Source organism: Callospermophilus lateralis, chromosome 3 (genome assembly GCF_048772815.1).
Source record: "Callospermophilus lateralis isolate mCalLat2 chromosome 3, mCalLat2.hap1, whole genome shotgun sequence".
Classification (NCBI taxonomy): Eukaryota; Metazoa; Chordata; class Mammalia; order Rodentia; family Sciuridae; genus Callospermophilus; species Callospermophilus lateralis.
Genome location: NC_135307.1, coordinates 93,997,140 through 94,020,719, shown reverse-complemented (window position 1 = coordinate 94,020,719; position 23,580 = coordinate 93,997,140). Strand labels below are relative to the sequence as shown.

Sequence of the window (23,580 nt, the reverse complement as noted above, 5' to 3'; positions counted from 1 at the left end):
TGTTACAGTGTTTGTAGTATTTGCTTGGATTTCATGCAGTCGGAGCCAGCATGATTTTTAGAAAAGAACTACCAATTGTATTTAGTAACGACAGATAAGAATATTCTCAGCCTGAAATATAGTTCATTGATAGTACTAAATTCTGAAACTGCAAAATATTTAATGATTGTTGATAATATATCCTATAAGAAAAATAAAATGAATATTGAAAACTTTAAAAAGGCATTCTTGCTACTTCATAAAAAATGTGTTTGTTGTCAAGTAATAAATTTGTCTCAAAAATATTTTGTTTCCTGTGCAACAAGTGGAAAATCACATTTTAGAATGACAGTTAAAAAAATACAACCTTTCAAAATGATGTCTCTGTAAATTCTCGCCCCTTTTACTAGCCTTCAGAATGTTTCATTTGCTCATATATTTGTTTGTTTTTATAAATGCCATTATGGAGCCTTTAAAAATATAGGTATTTGGGATAGGAGATAAATCATAGCTATTAATAAAGTCCTATGCTTTATTTAGGTAAAATAATCATGCTCTTCGGACTCTCTTTTATAAAATATTCTCAATAATTGAGAGATTTATATTTGACTATGAAATGAACAGACTACAACAATAATTTTTACAAATTCTACAGTATGAACCCATCTTAAAATACTTTTTTTAGAATAATATTTCTTTGTCAATACCTTAAATTTTGTTTTTTTTCAAGGGAAGTTCTAGTAAGACGAGTTAAATACAAATAAAACTTGTCTGTTTCACACAGATATTAAAGCTATTTCTTTGACTAAAAAGAAGCCAGCTTAAACATTCAAATAACCTTTCCTGGTGAAATTGTAAGTGATGCTTATTATCTTTGTAGTTTTTACAGAACATCTCGCTTCTTCTCAAAGAAGAAAAAGTCTTCTCAAAGTCTTGACACCCCTTTACTCCACTCCTTAGAATCTACTTTATGACATAATATTAAGTACAATTTTTATCCTGCCCAGAAATGTTTAACTTACCACCAAGGAGCTGCCTTCTGAGGAAATGTAACCTGCTCCAGCATCACACAGACATATATGGGGCACTTAGCTTTCAGCCCAGAACAAGAAGCTTCTTCTTATTGGTTAGAGCCTTTCTTGAAAGAGATGACTTTGCAATGATTGGTCTGGAATACTACGAGAAGCCCCACCCACTCATTAGCCCTGAGGAACCTTAAGTACCACATCAACTAGTAACTAGTAGTAAACCATTAATCCTTTTAGACAGGATATAAAATAAAGTTTCTTTAATTCATAAGGAGAATTAGATTGCTCAACAGCAATCCTTCAAAAAATATTGCTTCAATTGTTTGGCACTAGATTAATTGAGTCCCATGGTTTTTTAATGATGAGTCCTAGTGACCTCTTATTGTTAGCCCTCCAGAGGTAATTCCTATATTTTGTAAATAGAAAATGTTATTTGAAATTATTTTGTCTTACATATAGTAAATCTTACTTTGATTCTTATTCGCCAAAGTATTTCTATCTAGTGGAAAAAAATTTTAAGCAGAACTAGAGCTATGGGTACATTCCCAATGGTACTACTAAATAGCCATTTTGTCTCCACCTGGGAAAACATTTTATCAAACTTGGTTTTTTAGTTTTGTTGAGGAGAAGGTTTTACTCAAATCTGTGGATTGGTGATTATTAAGACAACACAAATGGCTCTTCTTGCAGATTCTGTTATTGGTCTTCAATCAAGTATGATCGAACAAGTCCTCCTTGTGTCTTATATGAAACTATCCAAGTTATTTCCAGTTGCCTGTGTAGTTTGGTTGTAGTGTAGTATCATGGTTAAGAGTCAACTCTGGAGTTAGAATGCTGTACTTACTCTGGCGCTGCTACTTCCTATCTGTGTGAATTCAAGGAAGTGAATCTTTCTGCACCTTAATTTTTTTCATCTGCAAATGTAGATGTGAATAATATGGGTACCTACCCTGAGGAGTCATTATGAGGATTAAATGGGTATATTTGTGTTAGGGTTTAAAACAGTACATAGTCCTTGTTTTGCTATTTTAGCAATATTTATACTTGGCTGTGGTTCACTTAGTCATATCTGAAATTCTGAGGTTAATCATTAGAAGTCAGGATAGGTATTCTGCCTGTGAGAATAATGGGAAAGGTAAATTGGTAAAAAGATATAGAGAAACGGCCTGGAGATACCTAAGTAAAACCCCTTGGATGCTCTTAGTCAGGTAAATGCCATGTTAATCAGTCAGGCTAACTCGATGTAAAACCCCTTGGATGCTCTTAGTCAGGTAAATGCCATGTTAATCAGTCAGGCTAACTCGATGAGGCTATATCAGAAATAGAGATAGAATTACAAGAATGAACATGTAACTCAATATTTTCTTAAAGGCCACTAATACCAGTCATTTATCTGTTCAACAAAGGGTACTAAGTTCAATGAAGAAAGCTTTCAGGTGTAGAAATTAGTCATATTTCAGATTCAGCTAGATGGGGTAGGTTGTTTAGATCAGGACTGGGTACTACTAGGACAGAGCTGGGTCCCAAAACAAATTCTGTTTATTAGACCAGGACAGAAACTGACATCATCCAATTCCCATCTATTTCTTTTTTCTTTTGGTACCAGGGATTTAAACCGGGGATGCTTAACCACTGAGCCATATCCCATCCCTTTTTATTTTTTATTTTGAGATAGGCCCTCACTAACTTGCTTAGGATATTGCTAAGTTGCCAAGGATGGCTTTGAACTTGCGATCCTCTCACCTCAGCCTCCTGATCTGCTGGGATTATAGATGTGTGCCATGGCACCCCATGTGCCTATTTGTTTTTAAACTTTTTTTCCTCTATCAAAAGTGGTGTGTATCTCCAATCCCAGTCAATTTCTTTTTTCTCCCTGTTGCCTGACTACAGTGTAGTGTGAATTAGTTTTAGTCTTGGTATTACATCAACCAGACATTTTCATTCTAAGGTTTTTATCTCTAACAGTGAAATGAACGTCTTTGTTCTTTATTAAGGGGATTCAGACCTTCTAGAGCAGATGGGAGACAGTTTGGGGGATATGGATGAAATTATGCCATCCATAAAACCAACCTTGAAAGGTGAACCTGATTTAGGCCTTTCTGACAGGAAAGTAGCAGAAGCCAGCCATCTGGAGATATGTACTTCTATCTTCCCTCCTGTTCTGCCTGACAAAGATCCAGGGAAGAGGTAATAGGCGCTGATCCAGGTCTGACACTGGACATCTATTCCTTAAAGGAATTAGCATTTTGTGAAATTTCCATGTTGTATCCATACTATAACCAGAATTTTATATTTATTGTATTATTCTTAGTATTGTCTCTGAAAATACAGACGATAACCCCTCTTGTATTCCTGCTGATAAAATGCACACAACAGGCTATGAATAAAAGCTATGGGTAAAGACACTTTTGGTTAATAAATGTTTTCTTTAGTGGGTTGAAACTAATATTGTGGTGAAGTTGTTATCTGAGAAGTTTGTGGGAGTTGAAATTTCAGGAATAATGCACATGCTGCATGAAGTTTTCTTGCATTTTTGAGGAGCGGGGGAGTCTCTTTTTAAACCGAATATCTGGCTTTGTTATACCTTAGTAGCCAAAATGTAGAGTTTTGTGAGTGTTTTCCCAGGGAGACAAACAGTCGCCTGGAACTTGGCGACTGTTGTGTTTGTTTCTCCCTGGGAAAACACTCACAAAACTCTACATTTTGGCTACTAACGTAGAACACTCACAAAACTCTACATTTTGGCTACTAATGTATTTATATTTAGACTTTGCAAAGAAGATGCTAATGTCTTGATACATACAGTTTTCAGCAAGTTCAGCCGAGCTTGACTCAGTGAGGTGTTCTTGGGTTAAATTACCACCTGGCTATCATGTGTTTTGTGTTTACAATCTTGTATCAACTGGGTACAAAGAGACTTCTTGAGGTGAGGGTTTGGTCCAGAAGAGCCACAGCCATCACAAATATGTTCTAAATATTTGTGATGTGGAGAATCAGGGAACCTCACTGAGACAGCTGGTTTTGAGTGTCATAGACCTGAGAAATTCTCATGTATGCAAGATGCAAAAGACAGTATCAGGGAGAACTGTCAATGTTGGTCTACCCAAGTTCAATTCTAAACATATTCATCCCCCAGCTTGATTACCTTGGGACATTACTTGATGACCTTAGGGCATTACATTACATTGACTTCAGTTCCTCTTCTGTGAAACTGAGATAAAAATAAAATGAAAATAATAGTCCCAAAGGATTGAGAAGAGTATCAAATTAATGGAAAGCACCTAAATTAGTGCTAGTTTTCAGTAAATGTTAGTCTTATTCCTTCTTGGTATGTTTGGCTGTTCTGTGGTCTCAGGAGACACCAATGTTTTTTTGTTATTTATCTTCATTCAGTGATCACAGAGAGTCAAAATTTTGTAATTGGAAAGACTTAGAATGATGTCATTCTATCTTTTCATTTTTCAAATGAAGAGAATGAATACTGGAGAGGTTGAATAAGTCATTTCTTCTTTGGGTTTGAGCACTTTTATTACTGCTACTACTCATGAAGATACTAAATAGTGATAGTAAGGTATGTTGAAACAGTGTTTCATGTTTTTCAAAGTGCTTTCACAGTAAATATACCTCATTGGTCTTCTTAATATTCTTGCAGGATCTGCAGGATGGGTTTCTTAATCTTTTTTTTAAATATTTATTTTTTAGTTTTCGGCGGACACAACATCTTTGTTTGTATGTGGTGCTGAGGATTGAACCCGGGCCGCATGCATGCCAGGCGAGCGCGCTACCACTTGAGCCACATCCCCAGAAGATGCAAAAAATAAGTTACCCTTAGGTAACTTTCTAGACCAAAAAGCTAGTTTGGGGGCCAATATTAGAATCCAAGTCTGACTTTAGGTTTCTAATCTGAAAAACTTTCATGAACCCTTAAATCCTCATTCTTAGACCTCTGGGTTTCATGTCATATTTGAAATATGTTTATGGCACTAAGGATCTTAACAATATTCTGGATAGCTTCCCCACCAAGAACACAGAGATAAGATGACTTGCTCAAGGTTGCATAACTCTAATAGTGGCAGGGTTGAGAGCGGACTTCTTATTCTGGCAGAATGCTCTGATCCTGCTGGAAACTCCCTCTTAAATGTGATTTATCTAAGGGGTAGTGGAGAGAATATCAATATGAAGCAGGACCACTTTGATCCCAAGCTATAGAACTTTATTGCAAAAGATTCTACAATAAGACTAGAAGGGCCAGGGCTCTGCAAGTTTGGGAAGCTTTTAGGGCCTGTGGAAACTTTTGGGATTTAGGTGTTAGTTTTTTGAGGTTTTTTTTTTTTTTTTTTTTTACCTGTGAACCTTTTTGACTTATGATTATCATTTTTAAAAATCCATATTCTGTTTATTCTTTTGACTGTCCCTTATGTTTACGATCTGATTCTCTAAAGTTAAATTAGAGGTCTGGATCTGGAATGTGAAGAGGATATTTAGACTTTGCAGAGAAGAGGAAGGAGGGTGCCTCCAGCTAGTTCATGGGCCTATGGAAGAGAACAGAAATTCAAGGCAAATGTTCAAGGTAAAAATAAAAATGGTTTGTAAGTGGAGCCATGTTTTGTTCTATTCATTAGATACCTTGATGAAGGGACAGAGAAAAGTAGTAATCCTAAGAGTGGTTTATCATCTACATGGCACAGTGGATAAATCAATCATAGATCTTTATTGAATTCAGTGAATGTAATGAGTTTCTCTTCAGCCTACCCAGCATACCCAAATGTAGCCACCACATGTCCCAATAGCACAACCATGAGAAGCATAAAGCTGGAAATCAGGCGAGTGCATATTCAAACGTCCCTTTATCAAACTCTTCAACTTCATCTTCCCATGTAGAAGAAGGCATGCTACTATAGGGGTCTAAGAGAATTTTGAAGCATCTGATAATTAGAAGTCCCAAGAAGATACACAGAATCCCAACAAAAGCAAAGCCAGTTTTTTGCTCCAGAGTCAATGAGAAAGCTGAAACTTCATTGACGCTCATCTTAGCTGAAGAATTGCCACAGTAGGTGCTACTCATTATTCACTGGCACATCGTTGTGGCTCTTCAAAATTCCTGCTGCAGTCAACTTTTGGCCTAGGTATAAAATTGAATTCAGTTTAGTTTTACCCTTGTATTGTATCAGACATGAAATCTTCATATAAAATCTGTCATTTTTCAAACTCTCTTGACTTAACTTGCAAAGGATGTTTGACAACATTATCAGCTATGGATCAGAACCAAATTAGCATTGGAGATGGATATTTCTACTAATTCTAGTAATTTCTAATAATTACAGAATTACTATTTAGGATGCATAAAACCATTTCTATATATTTAAATATAAAATCAAGCATGAAGGTGGATATTCAAACTCAACCCTAAAAACTTTGGATTAATTTCTAGAAGGTTGTCATTGCTTCTTTGCTCTGAACTGTCATCTAAATTCACTTCATTTTTGCATGTGTAGATAATACCATACATAAACACAGATATATGCTATTCATGCTGTTTCAAGTTCATATTTCAGGGTTTATCTCTAGTGCCATTTTGCTGATACAAATCCCAATTCTTTTAAACAGATATAATCCTTCTTTTTCACCCCTTTAACTTTTATGCTTATGTAATTGTATTTTCGTATTCCCTACAATGTGAATTTCTTAGAGAACTTGTGTTTATTAAATTATGTTAAATAAATTATGTTAAATACCAGCAGTGCCCAACATATCAGCTTGTACAAGGCAAGCAGCAGTTGTATTGAGCCATTAAGCTACCTCCCCATCTTCTCCATTAACTTTCAGAACCTCCTAAATAAGCATAAATTTAAGTTAAACAAATTTAGCTTTAATACTCCCAAGTCCCAACTAGATTTCTACTTGTAAGCCCTTAGTATATTGAGATTCTAAAAGAATAGCTAAAGTATTCAGGAAATATATGCTGAATTGAAGATAAATAGGATTTCTTTCACATTTTACATCTTTTTTTAAAAAATACTTTTTGGTTGTCAATGGAACTTTATTTATTTATATTCAGTGCTGAGAATCGAACCCAATGCCTCACACATGCTAGGCAAGCGCTCTACCACTGAGCCGCAACCCCAGCCCCCACATTTTACATCTTAATGTTAATCAAATTAATGAGCACAAATTAAAATAGTTAATTAAGTCAAATGATTACGAATGTACAGTAACTCCTGCCTTCAAGAAGATTGTCACCAAATATCTTGGTCTTGCAATAACTGAAAATGATGGAATTAGTGTCCTCTTTTTTTGTTGTTGCTTCTTCTGACAACTTTTTAAATTATGTTTATTTTTAATGGCTGACCTTAATATTTTTTTGGACTCAGTTTTCAGAAAATAATTGAGAGAGAACAAGCAATGGGAGATAAGGAATGGAGAGAGTAATAACAGCAAGACTTGTGCCTTCCAAAAGTATTTAGTAAATAATGCAATCAATTTATTTCAATCAGTATTGTATTTTATAATGATTTGGATTAAAAATGAGCACTATCTTCAAACCTTAAATTTCGGAAATATTCAATATATTCTGGAGTATGCTAGTTATTTGATCCTTTGTTTAATAAAAGAAAAAAATGTTTCAAACTCTTCTGTTGAATTTTTCTGCCAAATCATTTTTATGCCCTGATAAGAATATCATGAAATTACTATAATTTTTTTTTAAATTTAGTTCACTTAAGTGGTTCAGAATAATCTTTCAGAAGACCAGTTCTTGGGGCTGGCGTTGTGGCTCAGTGGTAGAGCACTCACCTAGAACGTGTGAGGCTCTGGGTTCGATCCTCAGCACCACATTAAAATAAAGGTATTGTGTCCAACTACAACTAAAATATAAATATTAAAACAAAAAGACGAAGTTCTTGAATTATCTGTTGTGTAAAAGGCACAAGAGAGTGTACTGAATATCTAATGACCCTGAGACTTAACAGAACTATTTTTTTGTGACAAATTCTCTCTCTCTCTCTCTCTCTCTCTCTCTCTCTCTCTCTCTCTCTCTCTCTGCTTTTGTCAGTTAAAGGTCATTTGTTGAGACACATAAATAATCTGATCCATTTGTTAATGGATGGAGAAATTGAAAATGAGAATGTTTCTACATGGAGATGTAGACCAAGCATTGTAATAACTGACTGAATGTTTTTTCATTAGAAAAAAAATCCTTGCTATTTGATATTTCAGGGTATATGTGGTAAGAAGAGAAAATAAATATGGATTATTGGTGGAAACTGTGGTGCACCCAATAGATTCTCTTCAATGACGGATTCATTGCCCAGCAGCCGGAAATGTTGTTAGCAAACAGTCTTCAATGTCTTGCTCCTTTCATGGATTGTGTCAACCTCAGAGTCTACCTCACCTTAGGTCCTGGCCATGTCCAGGGAAGGCCATCTTCAGTGACTGGTTGCTATGATAGTATGAAGGCATGGCCATCTTGACTCAAAGGCAGGGTCAGTGCTGAAAATCCACATGGGATCAGCTGAGTCTGTCACCGGGTCCACATCACAATTCAGCTTCTGTCCACTCCTGCTTAATTCTCCATGCTTCTACAGGGTTAAACCTCTGGCACACTAACCTTTGTCTCAGGGTCTGGTTTCTGGGGAACCCAGCACATAATAATCTGCACTATTGAACCACCTGGGTGTTTTTAAATATCAGTTCATTTTCAGCTAGTTCATTTCACTATCATGTAGAAATAGCTTAAACTGATTGTTTTTATACTAGTAGCTAACTTTATTTAAATGTTTTTAAAAGATCATAGTACAGACTCAAATTCAGGGTCACTGAAAGAGTTGAATCACTGGAAGAGTTAAGTCAGTTATCTGTTGGCCAGTAATTAATCAACTATACTCTAACATTCTAAGTAAAACTTACCAATTGACAAAACAAACAAGCCAACAAAAAGAAGCATTTTCTAGATGTAGCAAAAAACCACTCATCTCATTTACTTCTATTAAATTAAACATATACCAGATAATGCTCTATTCTTATAGTCTTAGACAATATGTGAATTAATGATATATATATATCTCCTTAGGCGAGAGGATTATTGTAAGATACTTCCACAATTTTTGGAGACAGTTTCTTCCAAAGTTTCTTAATGCCTTGCTAAGTTGCATTTTTAATGGAAAAATAAGTACTTCATATGTACTGAAGTTATAGTTCCTCGTAAGTAAGTACTGACTACAGTCCTTGGCACATTATAGATACCTAATAAATATTTGAACTGAATTCAAGTAAATACATTGAGGAACATAATGCTTGATGTATAAAATTATTCTTAAAAATCAATCTAGGCCAGGCATGGTGACACTTATTTATAATCCCAGCAACTCAGAAGGCTGAGGCAAGACGATCTCAAGTTCAAAGCCAGCATCAGTAACTTAACAAGGCCCTAAAGCAACTAGAACCTGTTTCAAAATAAAGAATAAAAGGGCTGGGGATGTGGCTCAGTGGTTAAGTGCCTCTGGGTTCAATCTCCAGTACCCCCCCACCAAAATCTAATTTTATAATATCCAAAACACACACACGCACACAAAAACATTTAGTTTAAAATAAAACAAAAAAATGAAAGAACTTGCATTTAATTTCAAAAATCGATCTTGAAACCAGGCATGATGGTGTACTCCTATAATCTCAATGACTTGGGGGATCTGAGGCAGGAGAATGACAAGTTCAAGGGCAGCCTTAGTAATTTAGTGAGGTCTTAAACAACTTAGCAAGATACTGTCTCTAAATAAAAAATAAAAAGAATTAAAAAGAACAAGGGATGTAGCACAGTAGTAAAGTACCCCTGAGTTAAATCCTTACTACTAAAAAAAAACATGGTCTTGAAGATTCATATCAAAATTCAACAGCTTTTTCAGAGTTCAGTGTTTCTGCTTTTTTCCATCAAATTGATTAACATAGCATTTACAGAATGTGATTTTTAGTTTTTAAAGGTAGAGAAAGTAAGTCTTTCCTAATAACTTTGTAAGTGTTCTTCTGTGTTTTTTTTTTTTTTTTTTTAAGGAAAAGTATGTAGTCATTATGTTATTTTGGTGTTAATCTGTACCAGGCATTCTATTGTAGCAACTTTGGTTAGCATAGATTTCTGGCATAATTGTACCTCCCTTTGTTTGCCCTGTCCTTTATAATACTTGGCTCTTACCCTTAGGCAAGAGGATTATTGTACGATACTTCCAAAATTTCTGGAATCAGGTAAGGGTATGAACAATAAATGAGTATACAGAATCACGTAGTAAATAAATAAAGCCACTAGTTTTGTTATTCCTTGGAGGAATAGATAAATGGCTATTTGATGGCTTTATGTATATTTATAAGCACTCAATCTCTATTATTGGTACAAATACAGAAAAAATGCAGTGTAACTAGGGTAAATGTTGAAAAGTGACCAAAAATTTTAAATGTTTCAAGAATTCTAAAGAGTAGAATGAGCTTAAGGTAACATATAATATGTTTTAAAACTTATTCTTTGAACAGATAGATGTTGAGTATCTGTTATGTGTCAGTGCGGTCCTTGGTGCTAAATAGTCATGAACTTGATAACAATGTATACCTGCCATAATGACTGTTACATCCCAGTGGAAAAGATGAACACAATTTAAAAAAATCTAACTCTATATATCTATATCCATATATTGTGCCAGGTGGTCATAGTTGTAAATGTGAAAGAAAGAAAAACAAGTTAAAAGGTAAAAGAATTGTGGTAGTGACCAAAGGTCATTCTTTTAGTTTCAAGGGTTACAAATGCCTCTCTAGGGAGATAATATTTGACCTCAAACTTGAATAATGTCAAGGAAGGAGACATGAAAATACAGGGGGTGAAGAGCATTGAAATTTCAGGAAATAGCCATTGCAAAAGAATTGAAGTAGGAGGGGAGATTTCAAATATGATATGTTCAGATCAAGAAATTAACTGATACAGGATTAAATCCCTTATTTGTACAGATAGTTTAATGTACCAAGTGACAAAGAAAAGACAGAAATATTTTTATCTACTTTTTTCTTTTTAACCAATGTAGAATAAACTTTTAAAATAATATAAAAAAATCAAACAATGTAGGGGGCAAGAATGTAGAAGAATAATGTTTAACCACATTAAATGAGTTTAAACTCCAAGTTCAGATGATTTGTAACTTACAAATATATTTTCAAGAACTTTCAGAAGTTACTGACTTATAAGAGAGCTGCCACATTTATAGGTATGGACAGACAAATGTTTCTATATTCAAAAGAGGGGATCAGGGCATAGTGGTGCATGCCTATAATCCCAGTGACTTGGGAGGCTAAGGTAGGGGAATCACAAGTTCAAGGCCATCCTCAGTGAATTATCATGGCCCTAAGAAACTTAGTGAGACCCTGCTTCAAAATAAAAAATTAAAAGGGCTGGGCTGTAGCTTGGTGGTAAAGTGCTCCTGGATTCAATCCCCATACCCTCCAAAAAAAGAAGTAAGGGAGAATTATGAAAATTATATATTAATAATGTACAATTAATCTAATTTGTCAGAATTTAAGGAAGCACTAAAATTAATATGAGTTTAATAAGTAATGCTGTTTTAGTCAGCTTTCCATTGCTGTGACAAAATACCTGAGAGAATCAACTTAAAGGATGAAAAGTTTATTTCATTATTTCAAAAGTTTCAATCCATGTTTGGCTGGCTCCATTGTTCTTGGGTGTGGTATTATCTGGTATAGCAAAATACTTATTTCATGATAGCCAGAAAGATGGGAGGGAGGGAGGGAGTGAGAGACAGACAGACAGGCATTGGTGTCCCAATATCTTCTTCAAAGGGTTTGCCCCCAATGATCTAACTTCCTTGCACTAGGCCCCACTTCCTAAAGGTTCCACCATATTCCAATAAGCCCACCATCTGGCAACCAAGCCTTTAACACATGGGCCTTTGGTTGACAAATGGGCTCTAAACTATAGCAAATGCCAAATTCACTTCCTTTTGGAAATTTTACTACCAGCGTGGTGAGTCGGGGAAATAGCATGAACATGATTTAGAATTTTTGGCAATGCACTTAGCAGTCTCCCATGATCTTTGCAAGGAACATGGGAGATATTCCTGAATAATAGCATTTTTTATATAGATTCATACTTCAGTGTACTACCCTAATAAATATTTGGTTCTATAATCATGGAGATAGGTCTACAGTGTAGTATCTCAAAGGACTATCTACATCCTCTTAAGTGTTTTTGAATAGTAAGTAGGTTGAAAACCTAGAAGTGATGATTATTAAATTTGATACAATTCTTAGCTGAAACTATATGATAGCTCACAGAATCAAAACTCAAAAAACAATTCTGATGAAAAGAATTCTGGGTTGAAACCAGAGAATAGAATTTAACATTTCTAAAAATTCTGTGTTTATGTGGGAGGAAGGAAGAGGTATCATTCTTAAATGGGGGAGACACAGCTTGGCCGTTTATGTGAAATAAGTCTGCAAGTTATCAAATATACTAGTATCAAATACTAGTATAAGTCAAAGCTGAGGATATTATTTAAAAAGCAGACGCTGACCAGGAGCAGTGGCACACACCTGTTATCCTAGGAGTTTGAGAGGCTGAGACAGAAGGATTGCAAGTTTGAGGAACTTAATGGGGCTCTAAGCAATTTAGCAAGACCCTATCTCAAAATTAGAAATTTTAAAAAAGGGCTGGGCATGTAGCTCAGTGGTAAAGGGTCCTTGGGTTCAATATCCAGTACCACCACCACCATGGACAATAAATGCTGTCTTAAATTGAATGGAGATACAAATGATAGAAAGTAGCAATACTGTAATTATGCTTCAGTCAGGCAAGTATGAAATAATATATATGCACTATACTCTTACCCCCAAATATTTATTGCATTGCTACTATGTTGTACTAGGAAGGATAGCTCTACTCAAAGACATTCCAACCAGGAAGGGAGAGGAGCCATGCTCAAACAAGAATAAAACAATGCAGGTTTCTACAAAGACAATAAAAAAAGGAAGAAAAGTTGTATCCAACATGGACAGCGTATCAAATAGTACTTTACATATATTATTTTATCCACACAACAACCATATGTGGTTGATATTATCTTCAACATTTTGATGAAAAAAAAAGAGAGAGAGATTCCAAGGGGATAAACAAAATATAGAGAGATCCAGGCACACTCCTGTAGTCTAGTGCTCAGGAGGCTAAGGCAAGAGGAACTCAAGTTCAAAGCCAGCCTCAGCAAATTAGTAAGGCCCTGAAGCAACCTAGAGATACCATGTCTCTAAATAAAATATTAAAAAGGGCTGGGCTGTTGCTCAGTAGCTTAGCACCCTGGGTTCAATCCCCAGTACCAACAAAACAAAACAGTATTCTCTAATGCTGGGACACTAAGTTGAAGGGTATTTAGGCATGATGAGCAATGAAAGAATGGAGTCAGGTTGGTGGAGGAAATTTGACCAAATAAGTTTTACTTGCACAAAAGTTAAAGGTGCAGAAGCTTAAATCATTAGATTTATCATTTTCAATAATAAAGACATGATCATGTATTCAGTTTTCAATAGAAAAACAAAGCCAGTTGTGGAGGTGCACATCTGTATTCCCAGCTACTTGGGAGACTGAGGCAGGAGGATAGCAAGTCCAAGGCCTGCCTATGCAATTTGGTGTGACTCTGTCTCAAAATAAAAAGCACTAGGATGTAACTCAGTGGTAGAACACTTGCCTAGTATACATGAGATTCCAGGTCTAATCCTAGGGGGGAAAAAAAGTCTAGCACCTAAAGTTCAAAGGGCTATAAAATTTCCATTTTTAACAAAAAATTGAGTTGGGAAAGAGCAGATGTTTTATTAATACCTTAAAAAGAAAAACCTATATTTCTATATTCATCTTAAAATTATACTCCACACTAAAGATGAAAACAAAATACAGATCAAGGAAAATAATTGAAAAGTAATATTCGAAGGTTGAAAAAAGGTCTGGCCATTGCTTCACACTGCTTCTACACAAACAAATAAAAGTAAAAAGTTAAACACTTGCTTAATAATAAAATCAGTAAATAGATGTTCTTGGTATTTTAAGTATATAGCAATTGAAATACTTGTATTTGAGGTCTAAATTTTTCAACTAATTGCCCAAATTTTCCATTTTATTTGACTTACGAAATGAGCAACTTGTCTAATTTCAGCATGAAGTCTACAGTTTCTGAGAAAATGTTAGTAAACAGGGTCAGCTTTGTGCCTTTCTATTAATATGGAACACAATACAACATAAAAATACTGTTAGTAACATAAATAAGTCTTCAATTACAACACTCATTTCTTAAAACTAAATAAGGAATCCAAAATATTTGACAACTATGGAAGTCAGATACATTTTTACTTTCTCTAGTTGCTGAAAGAGATAGGAAAGCAAAACATCATTAGGTTCTGCACAACAAACATTGTAATGCCTACCTCAGGAGGAAACATCATCTTAACATCCTGTTTACTAGGAAATAGAAAAATGAAAAAAAAAAAACATAAGAGAAATTCAGATTATGAAGTAACAAAACCATAAATTTAAAAATATTAGAAAAATTAGTTGAGAAAATTTGATGAATAAAAAAGATCAAATGTAAAATTATCAACATTGCACAGTTTAAATATCAGGGTTTCTACATATATTGATTAAAATGTTTTAATACATTTTTGTAATACTACTAGAAATAATAAACTACTGCTTTGAGCCATATTCATTGAAATTAATGTTTAGGCACTTTTGAAAGAAGCAACTAGGTTGCAAGTGCAACATTTCTTTCATGGCAAATGTCAGGAAATGACATTTGAAGTTCTGATGAGTCATAGGATTGGGCCAAGGGTATACCTGTAGATATCGAAAGGCCCAAATTTCATGGAGGCTGCTTCATAATTGCAAATCACCAAATGAAAAAAAAAAAAAAAAAAAAACCCTAAATTCTCTGATTAGTCATACAAATCATATCATTGTAAGTGGTCAAGCAATGTTAATATTTTTATAGATATTTAGTCTTTCATATACATGAATATTGAAGGTGATGTTTATTTCTTCTATGAAATATATTTACTGATAAGCAGACAAAAATTCATTTTTCAGAAACATAGTTATTAAACTTGCATGCAATACATAATTGTGGAAGCCAATGGTAAAAACATGGATCAAAAAAAAAAAAAAAAAAAGAATCACATCCAGTATTTTCATTTTAATCAACAGGTTTTCCCCCTCCTCTTGTTTATTTATTTAGTAATGGTATTCCAAATAGCATATCTGAAATAGTTATTATTAAAGTGAAATATGATGTTCTGGATAATAATTTCTAATACCAATGATATGACATTCATAATTTCATGAAATGACACATATAAGAAAACCCAAGCTTAAAAAAATGAGCCCTTCCATGCATAGACACACACACCCTGCACTAAATATAAAAAGATTATTAAGTCCTGTTAAAAGAAAAGAGGAAAAAGAAGCATTATTGAGGCCACTTTTGAATGGAGCTAGCTAATCATTAGTAATGGAATGTGTTGGAATTGAAAGAAAACCTTAAATTACAAACCCAGATGTCTTCATCATGGTGCATAGATTTCAGAGTTTCCCATAGAGCCAAACCTTGGGATCTTCCAGAATTCACCCTCAAACCCTTCAGATTTCAATCTTAAGAGAATTTCTCTCTCTTATTAAGAGACCTTTTGGATGGCTCTTTTGACATTCTTTCCAAATTACTAGACTATATGCTCTGAAATTCTCAAAATGTCTCACTAGAGAAACCTAGACCATCATTATTATTCTACGTTGTTTGTCTCTAGTTCTCTTTCTAAATATTAAACTGAAGAAGCATGGAAACTTCCTACCAAATATTATGGGAAAAGCATCAACAATCCATACAAACACACACACACTTTTTTTTTTTTTTTTTTTTTTTAAAAAACAAGAGCATCAGCAGCTCCAGAAGCACTAGGGCCCTTTCCTCCTAAGAATTTGAACTCACCAGACCCGCAGGCTCCCCCCACCACCCTCCTCTGGCTCTCCTGCCTCAGAAAGGCAAGAGGATGAGGACATGCTCCTCATCTGGACCGGTACTGGAACCCTGTCGGTTAATGCGGGGAGAAGGGAGAGAAAGTTACTTCGCAGGCAGCAATGTCTCACCTTCCATGCTTGTTGCCATGGAGATGAAATCCAGCGAGTAGACTCAAGTGTTGGCAGGTTTGTCTGCGTTCGCTGATCGGTTCAGTAAAAATGTAAAAGGCGTATTCTGAGAACCTGCGTGGAGTCGCAGGACCGTGGTTAGCGCTTTCCTGGCCTACGTGTGTAAATGCCTGTGTCTGTCGGTGAGAGAGGACGTGGGCGCTCGCCGAAGTACGCGTGTGCGCGCGTACGCTTTGTAGGAAAATGTGTGTTGGTTTCTTCGGTGTGTCACTGTAAATATTTGCGCGCGTGTGTGAATGTGACAGCGTCTGTGTATGTGTGTAAGACTGAAAGGAGGTGGAAACGAGAGGGGGAAGGGCATCAGCTACAGCAGCAACAGGCTCTATTCTTCAGGTCTGCTAAAAAGAAGAAGGAAATAAAAGGAATCAGGCGCTCATTTTTCCCCACATTACATCCTAAAGGTTAGCAATCAGGATTCATCATCATTTTTGCTTCCTAAGGCCGTGAGGGTTTCATTAATTTATTGTGAAAATCCTTGATTTTCTCTCTTTGCTGCAGCCCCAGCTATGCCGCGGGCATTTTGCTGCGCCTGATGACAGCAGTCACCGTGGAACGGTAGTCTCCAGATTTTTACATTACATTTCATCGGATAAAGGAAAAACGGGAGTGAAGGGTGTATTGGTATAACTGGGGACTGAATGCGTCACTTGGAGTTTTTACCCGTATCCTTTCGGTTTTCTCTACGAGAAACAAACCCAAACGGATCCCCTCCCATTGCAGGAGTAGGCGCCTAGGCGCTGTCCGTAGTCCTGAAATACTGCGTAGTGAGACCTTCCTCCTAAATACTAGCTAGAAAGCACCAAAATAGTAGTCAGGAACTCTCCAATAAAATCTTTAGGTAGCCGAGAGTCACGTTTTCTAAACAGTGTTGAATATGTAGATTGCAAGCACTCTGCCTTGAAAGCAAAGCAAAACAAATTTAAACAGAAATCTCCCTTATCCCTGATTTAGGTCTCTATTTGTTTCTCCAAACTCAAGTTTTAACATTTCCAATTTCTTTCCTGTTTTGCTCTATATCCAGAACCTACAATTTGCAAGCACCTGTAGGTTTCCTACAACTTATTAATCTTTTTTTTTTAAGAGAGAGAGAGAGAGAATTTTTAATATTTATTTTTTAGTTTTCGCGGACACAACATCTTTGGTTTGTATGTGGTGCTGAGGATCCAACCCCGGCCCCTCGCATGCCAGGCGAGTGCGCTACCGCTTGAGCCACATCCCCAGCCCTACAATTTATTAATCTTATGATCTAGTAAATTGTTGGCATTTGGGGGAAAATACAGATACAGAATTAGGACATAAGCTATGTTAATAATAATAATTCTTTAAAAAACTGAGAACATATAATGTGTAGTGAGTTTTAATTAAAAAAAGAAGACATTTTAATGGTTATTTAGGGTATTTAATAATTTAGGAAATGTAATAGTCTTAAAAAATTGGGCAAAGTATACCTGGGAGTTCATAAAAGGCCATACTGGAAAAAAACAAAAACAAACAAACAAACAAAAAAAAAAACAAAACAACAACAACATCATCCTGTTCTTTTTCATTTAAGACTATTAAAAATCCTGAAAAATAGGTGATGTCATTGCTTACCATGAAAGAGAGAAGAATATCATTTTCTAGTGACATTTTTTCTTACTATGGTTTCATGAACTTGTTAAGGGCCACAAACTTTATTAGCACTGTGGGCGAGGACAGTGCTTCTTGAAATTTAATGAACAAATGAATCCCCTGGGGAATCTTGCTAAAAAACAGACTCTGATTTAGTAGGTGTGGTTTTGGAGTCTCAGATTCTTCATTTCTAACAACATTGTAGGTGATGTAGGTGATGTTGCTAGTCTTGGGGCACTTCAACTAGGAAAATGCTAGAAAATGTATTCTGGCAACAAAGTTACTCATACAGTATGAGAAAGAAAGTAATTTTCTTCTATCTACTTTTCTACATTTCTAGACTGTATCAAAAATAAGCCATTCCAACCACTCCAGAAGTTAATCCTGGAAGTATTTTTGCTAGCTACAACTGTTTATGAGTTTGATTTATTGGGTTTTGATTTTGACACTGCTTGGACCCATGCTACAGTTGACTACATTTTATAATTCCATATTATGATCTGCAATTATCTATTCGTTTTGGAATTCTAGCTTAAGGGAACAGAGCCAAATTACATGATTCTGCTGTTGATTTATGGGCCCCATTCCAAGAATTTGTTACTTTGGTTAGGGATTTTGAATTATCATTTTATGACTTTAAATACAGTCCCATGATAAATTACCATAAGTTGATTTTTTAAAATCTAGAAACTACATACCTAATTCTCACTTGGTTTAGAAAGAGGAACAGGGCTAGTTTTTCATAAATAATTAGTGTGAACACTGATCTGTTAAGTCACTGACATCATATGCACATACATAGATTTTGAAGTTTGCTCTATTGGATAGTTTTGTGCTTTTTTTTTTTTTAAAAAAAATGTTTTAGTTGTAGTTGAACACAATACCTTTATTTTATTTTTATGTGGTGCTGAGGATCAAACCAGCACCCTGCATGTGATAGGTGAGCACTCTAACCTTGAGCCACAACCCCAGCCCCATGTTTTGTGTTTTTAAAAAAATCTGTAACGATATCACTTTATGTTGTTCTTCCAGTTAATAATTTTGAATTGATGCCAAAGGAAAGCTTTAACTATAAATTAGGCTCCTTCGTGTTAGTGCATGACCTTCACCTTTTTAAAGCTACATGAAAGGTGGCAATGTTCTCAAAAGTCAGGAAAGTATAATGGATTAAGAAATCCATTATGTTCTACTTCTTTTGCTAGGTGCTAGGATTCAAAGATAAATGAGATTTGTTCTTTGCCCTTGAGATACATTGTAGACCCACATGGCAAGTTTTACAAACTTCATAGAAACACAGAAATTAATGTGCAATTTATATTTTATTCTCCATTGCTAAAGTAGCGATGAAGAATTGTATAAAGATAAAACATAGAACACTTGCTTGCATTTCAAATGCTTGCTCAATTTCTATTAAAAAATTTCTGAAATGTATGAACTATATGAATGTTATTCTAAGGCACATATGGTTTAATTTATACTTCCAGAGAGTCTAAGATTTATTTTCAGAGCAATACAAATTATTAGAAAGGTAAATATGTGCGTTGTTTTAACCTCCCAGACAGAATTGTCTTTCTTCTGTTTTGTCATTACATTCTTAGTTTATATACAAATATTCTACATAAAACAAGTCCCAGTTTATACAACCTTCTCTATGTCTATTACAACGTTGTCACTAAATCTTGGTCAACATATCACTTACCATTATGATTTGAATATGAGGTGTTCAAGCTCCTATTAATGCAGGAATATTTAGAAGTAAAATGATTATATTACAAGAGCTGCTACCTAATTAGTCCATCCAAGTTTGAATGGACTGACTGGTTAGTAAGTGTAGGCAGTTGGGGTGTGGCTAGAAGAGGTGAGTCCCTGGGGGCAGCCCTAGAAGTATTGTTCTTCTTGTGCACGAGCTCTCTCTCTCTCTCTCTCTGTCTTCTTCCTTGCTGTCATGAGAGGAGCAGCTTCCCTTCCCTCCACCATACCCTTCCTCTATAATGTGTTGCTTCACCTTAGTCCCAGAGCAATGGAGTCAACTGTCTATGGATTGAGACCTCTGAAACTGTGAACCAAAATAAGTGTTTCGCCCTCTAAGTTGTTCTCACTGGATATTTTAATCACAGGGACACAGAAGCTGATTGAATCAATCTAGTGTTTATTTGACTTTAGATGACATTAAGCAATTAGCTAAGTTAAAAAGTTGACTGCTTATATTTTTGAATGCACTCCTATTTTGAGTGTCATTTTTAGCTACCCATGCCTTCTTCCCACCTATGTGGTTTTAATCTTTTTTGGGGGGGGATTAAAAGTGACTTTGAAATTTTAGTAAAAAGTATATGCCACCTCTCTGAAAATACACACATACAGATGTTTTGCTCAAAACTCAGGCATTCATGGACACCACCCACAAGAAGTTCATTTCTGTAATCCAACATAATCCCAAGAGAACACTTCAAAACTTCTTCTATAAATGAATGGACCATGGGGCTGGGGATGTGGCTCAAGCGGTATCGCGCTCGCCTGGCATGCGTGCGGCCCAGGTTCCATCCTCAGCACCACATACAAACAAAGATGTTGTGTCCGCCAAAAACTAAAAAATAAATATTAAAAAAAAATGAATGGACCATGATCTTATTCTCAGTTTTGAATTTAGATATAGAGTGGTTTAAAGTCCTTTGTTTTGTTTTAAGAAAAAGAAGAAAAACATAAAAGTAATAGAGCAATTTAAAAAAACAAAACAAAACTCATATCTCAAGAGTAGCCAATGCTGAATGTGCTGAAATAGGATTAGAGAGGGTGGTAATAGCATGATTAGACATGATTAGAAAATGACTGTGCTGGATTTTGTCAACAGTGAAGAAATTATCTAAGTGAGTGGACTCATAAGTGAATTGAGCATGATGACACTTCAGTGCAGATAATGATCTAATGCCGGACTATTTGATGAATTCCATTGAAAATGAGATTTTATGTTTTGCTGGTAAACTTTTCTGCAAAGAAAAATACCCTAAGTGTTTCATTTCAGAGTGACCTATTTAAAATAAGTTTCATTTAATTGGTTTCAATTTTACGACACATAATCCTTAAATTGTTTCCTAAAAGTGTACTTCAAACCCTCTGCCACATTCACTGTTGAATCTAATTCATATGATAGGGTATCTTGAGCTCAATGTCCACAAATGCGTGAGTTGTCACCACAGTATAATATATAGAAATTGGCTTAAATTATTTTGCTTGGTTAAAGAAACAGAAACAAAAGCAATTATTATTTTTTTACTCTGTTGCAACATATTCTTTTGTAATATGAGTCAGTTAATACATAATTGAAAAATAGAAATGTGAATAGAATGTGGAAATCAATTGTTTTATGCACATTTTTCCCAGTGTAATAATGTTTTGATTATCGAGCAGCAGCAGCTGAAATCCAAGTCCACTAAGATAGCTAATGCAGTAAGTTGTGGAAGAAAGCAGTTTTGTACCCAATGCCCATCTACTCCCCTTTTTATCTCTTGGCACATGCTCTATCTTGAAAATGCAGGTTCTTCTTCTTCTTTTTTTTAAATTTAATATTTATTTTTTAATTTTTGGCGGACACAACATCTTTGTTTGTATGTGGTGCTGAGGATCGAACCTGGGCCCCACGCATGCCAGGCGAGCGTGCTACCCCTTGAGCCACATCCCCAGCCCCCCAAAATGCAGGTTCTTCTTGATCTTTGTTTATTTACCCTTTTTTTCCTACTCAGTCTTTATATTTTCCTCTCATTTGTTCTTAACTAAAACAAATTTTCAAAGTTTTACATATATTGTAAATTATATTTGAACTTTTATTCTTAACTTTGCTAGCACTTTTAATAGGTTTGTAAATGTTTTTGTAGTGCTCTGGTTGTGATGTGGCATAGCTTTTTCATTGTTATGGTTTGGATGTGAGGTGTCCTCCAAAAGCTCACGTGTGAGATAATGCAAGAAGGAAGGTTCAGAGAAGAAATGTTGAGTTATGAGAGCCTTACCCCAATCAGTGAATCAATCCCCTAATGGGATTAATTGAGTGGTAACTGAGGGCAGGTGGGGTGTGGCTTTGAGGTATACATTTGTATCTGGCAAGTGGAGTCCCTTTCTCTGGTTTCTGATTATCACGTGAGCTGCTTCCTTCCATCACACTCTGCGGCCATGATGGAGCCTGCTGTTCATGCACTGAGATCTCTGAAACCTTAAGCCCCCAAATAAACTCATTCTCCTTTACAATTATTCTGGTTGGGTCTTTTAGTGACAGTGAGAAACTGATGTGACTCCATTTTTGAAAACAGCTTCTACCTCAAGGCTTGTCCAGAGGGAGGTGGGTGTGACCCTTGTCCTTGGAAAAACCCAATGCTGAGTTGCTTGTCTGCAAATAATAGGAGAGATCTGTGGCACCAGGTGTCTCTGACTCAGTTAGGCTAGGTGAGGGCCCATAGCAACCCCCTAGCAACCACCAATCAGCATGAGACAGGGAAAATACTTGGGATGCCAGATGACCCCCCAGTAGTTTATGGTGGTTGATAACATTTAGGAAACCAGGTAGTTTAGCATTACACCCCTCCCGGATTAAACCAATCAGTTCAAACAAATCCCCCTCTTGTACTAACCATATGATAGGGTATCTACCCAACTTGTTTCTGCAAGTGAATGTGCTAATCAATGTTAAGAGCTGTTGTTTGATTTTCCCTGTGGTGTGAAATGATCTGCTGTGTGATGTTGTGACACATAGAGTATTCCCCCCAAACCTATAAAATCTCACTGAACAAAGGACCGGGACTCACTCCTTGGGACTGCTGCGTAGGAAACGGTTGTGAGTCCAGGCTTGAGCTTGCAATAAAGACTCTTGTGTGATTGCATCGGATTTGGCTTCTGGAGGTCTATTGGGGTCCCACAAATCTGGCATTACAATAGCAGTGAAAAAACTGACTGAAACATTGTTTTTTCTCCATCGTGATTTTCCCAAAAAAAATCTTTTCAGTTATTTTATAAATTAAATAGACTTTAGTTTTTAGGTCAGTTTTAGGATTACAGAATAGTCAAGAAGAGAGTACAGTAAGTTCACATGTATCTCGCTTCCCCTTCCCTCATAGTTTTACCTATTATTAACATTTTGCAATAGGATAGTGTATTTGTTAACAGTTGATGAACCAATACTGATACATTATTATAAACTAAATTCTGTGGGTCATGTTAGAGTTTATTCTTTGTGTTGGTCAGTTCTATGGATTTTGACAAATACCTAATTTTATATATCCACCATAATATTGTCAAGCAGAGTAGTTTCACATCCCTAAATGTGCTGTATTCATTCCTTCGCCTCATGAACACCTGGAAACTATTGAACTATTTTTTTTTAACTGTCTCCATAGTTCTGTTTTTTCTAGGATGTATTTCTAGAGTCATAGTGGTTCTGTTGCATTTTCAGATGGGTTTGGTCATTTAGTAATGTGCATTTAAGCTTCCTCTATAACTTTCCACAGTTTGAAAGCTCATTTCTTTGTATTGCTCAATACTCTTCTATTGTATGGATATACTGCAGTTTATCCATTCACCTAATAAAGGATGTTTTGGTCACTTTCAAATTTCAGCCATTATGAATAAAGATGCTATAAACATTTGTGTGCAGGCATCTGTTTGGACAGTTTTCAACCCACATTGGAAAATAACTAAAAGAGTGATTGCTGGATTATATGGTAAGATTATATTTTGCCTTGTAAGAAAATGTCATAG

General features: G+C 35.6%; 1 protein-coding gene across 1 annotated transcript; it reads right to left on the bottom strand.

Annotated features, from left to right (window-relative positions):
• Positions 1-5,826: 5,826 nt before the first annotated feature.
• Positions 5,827-6,072, bottom strand: Ctxn2 (cortexin 2). Its single transcript, XM_076848549.1, has one exon. It carries the CDS (start codon positions 6,070-6,072, stop codon positions 5,827-5,829), a length of 246 nt encoding a protein of 81 aa, XP_076704664.1.
• Positions 6,073-23,580: the final 17,508 nt, after the last annotated feature.

Bases quoted from the DNA above. Each gene is read 5' to 3' on its own strand.
- Ctxn2 (XM_076848549.1), bottom strand. From the start codon at position 6,072: ATGAGTAGCACCTACTGTGGCAATTCTTCAGCTAAGATGAGCGTCAAT.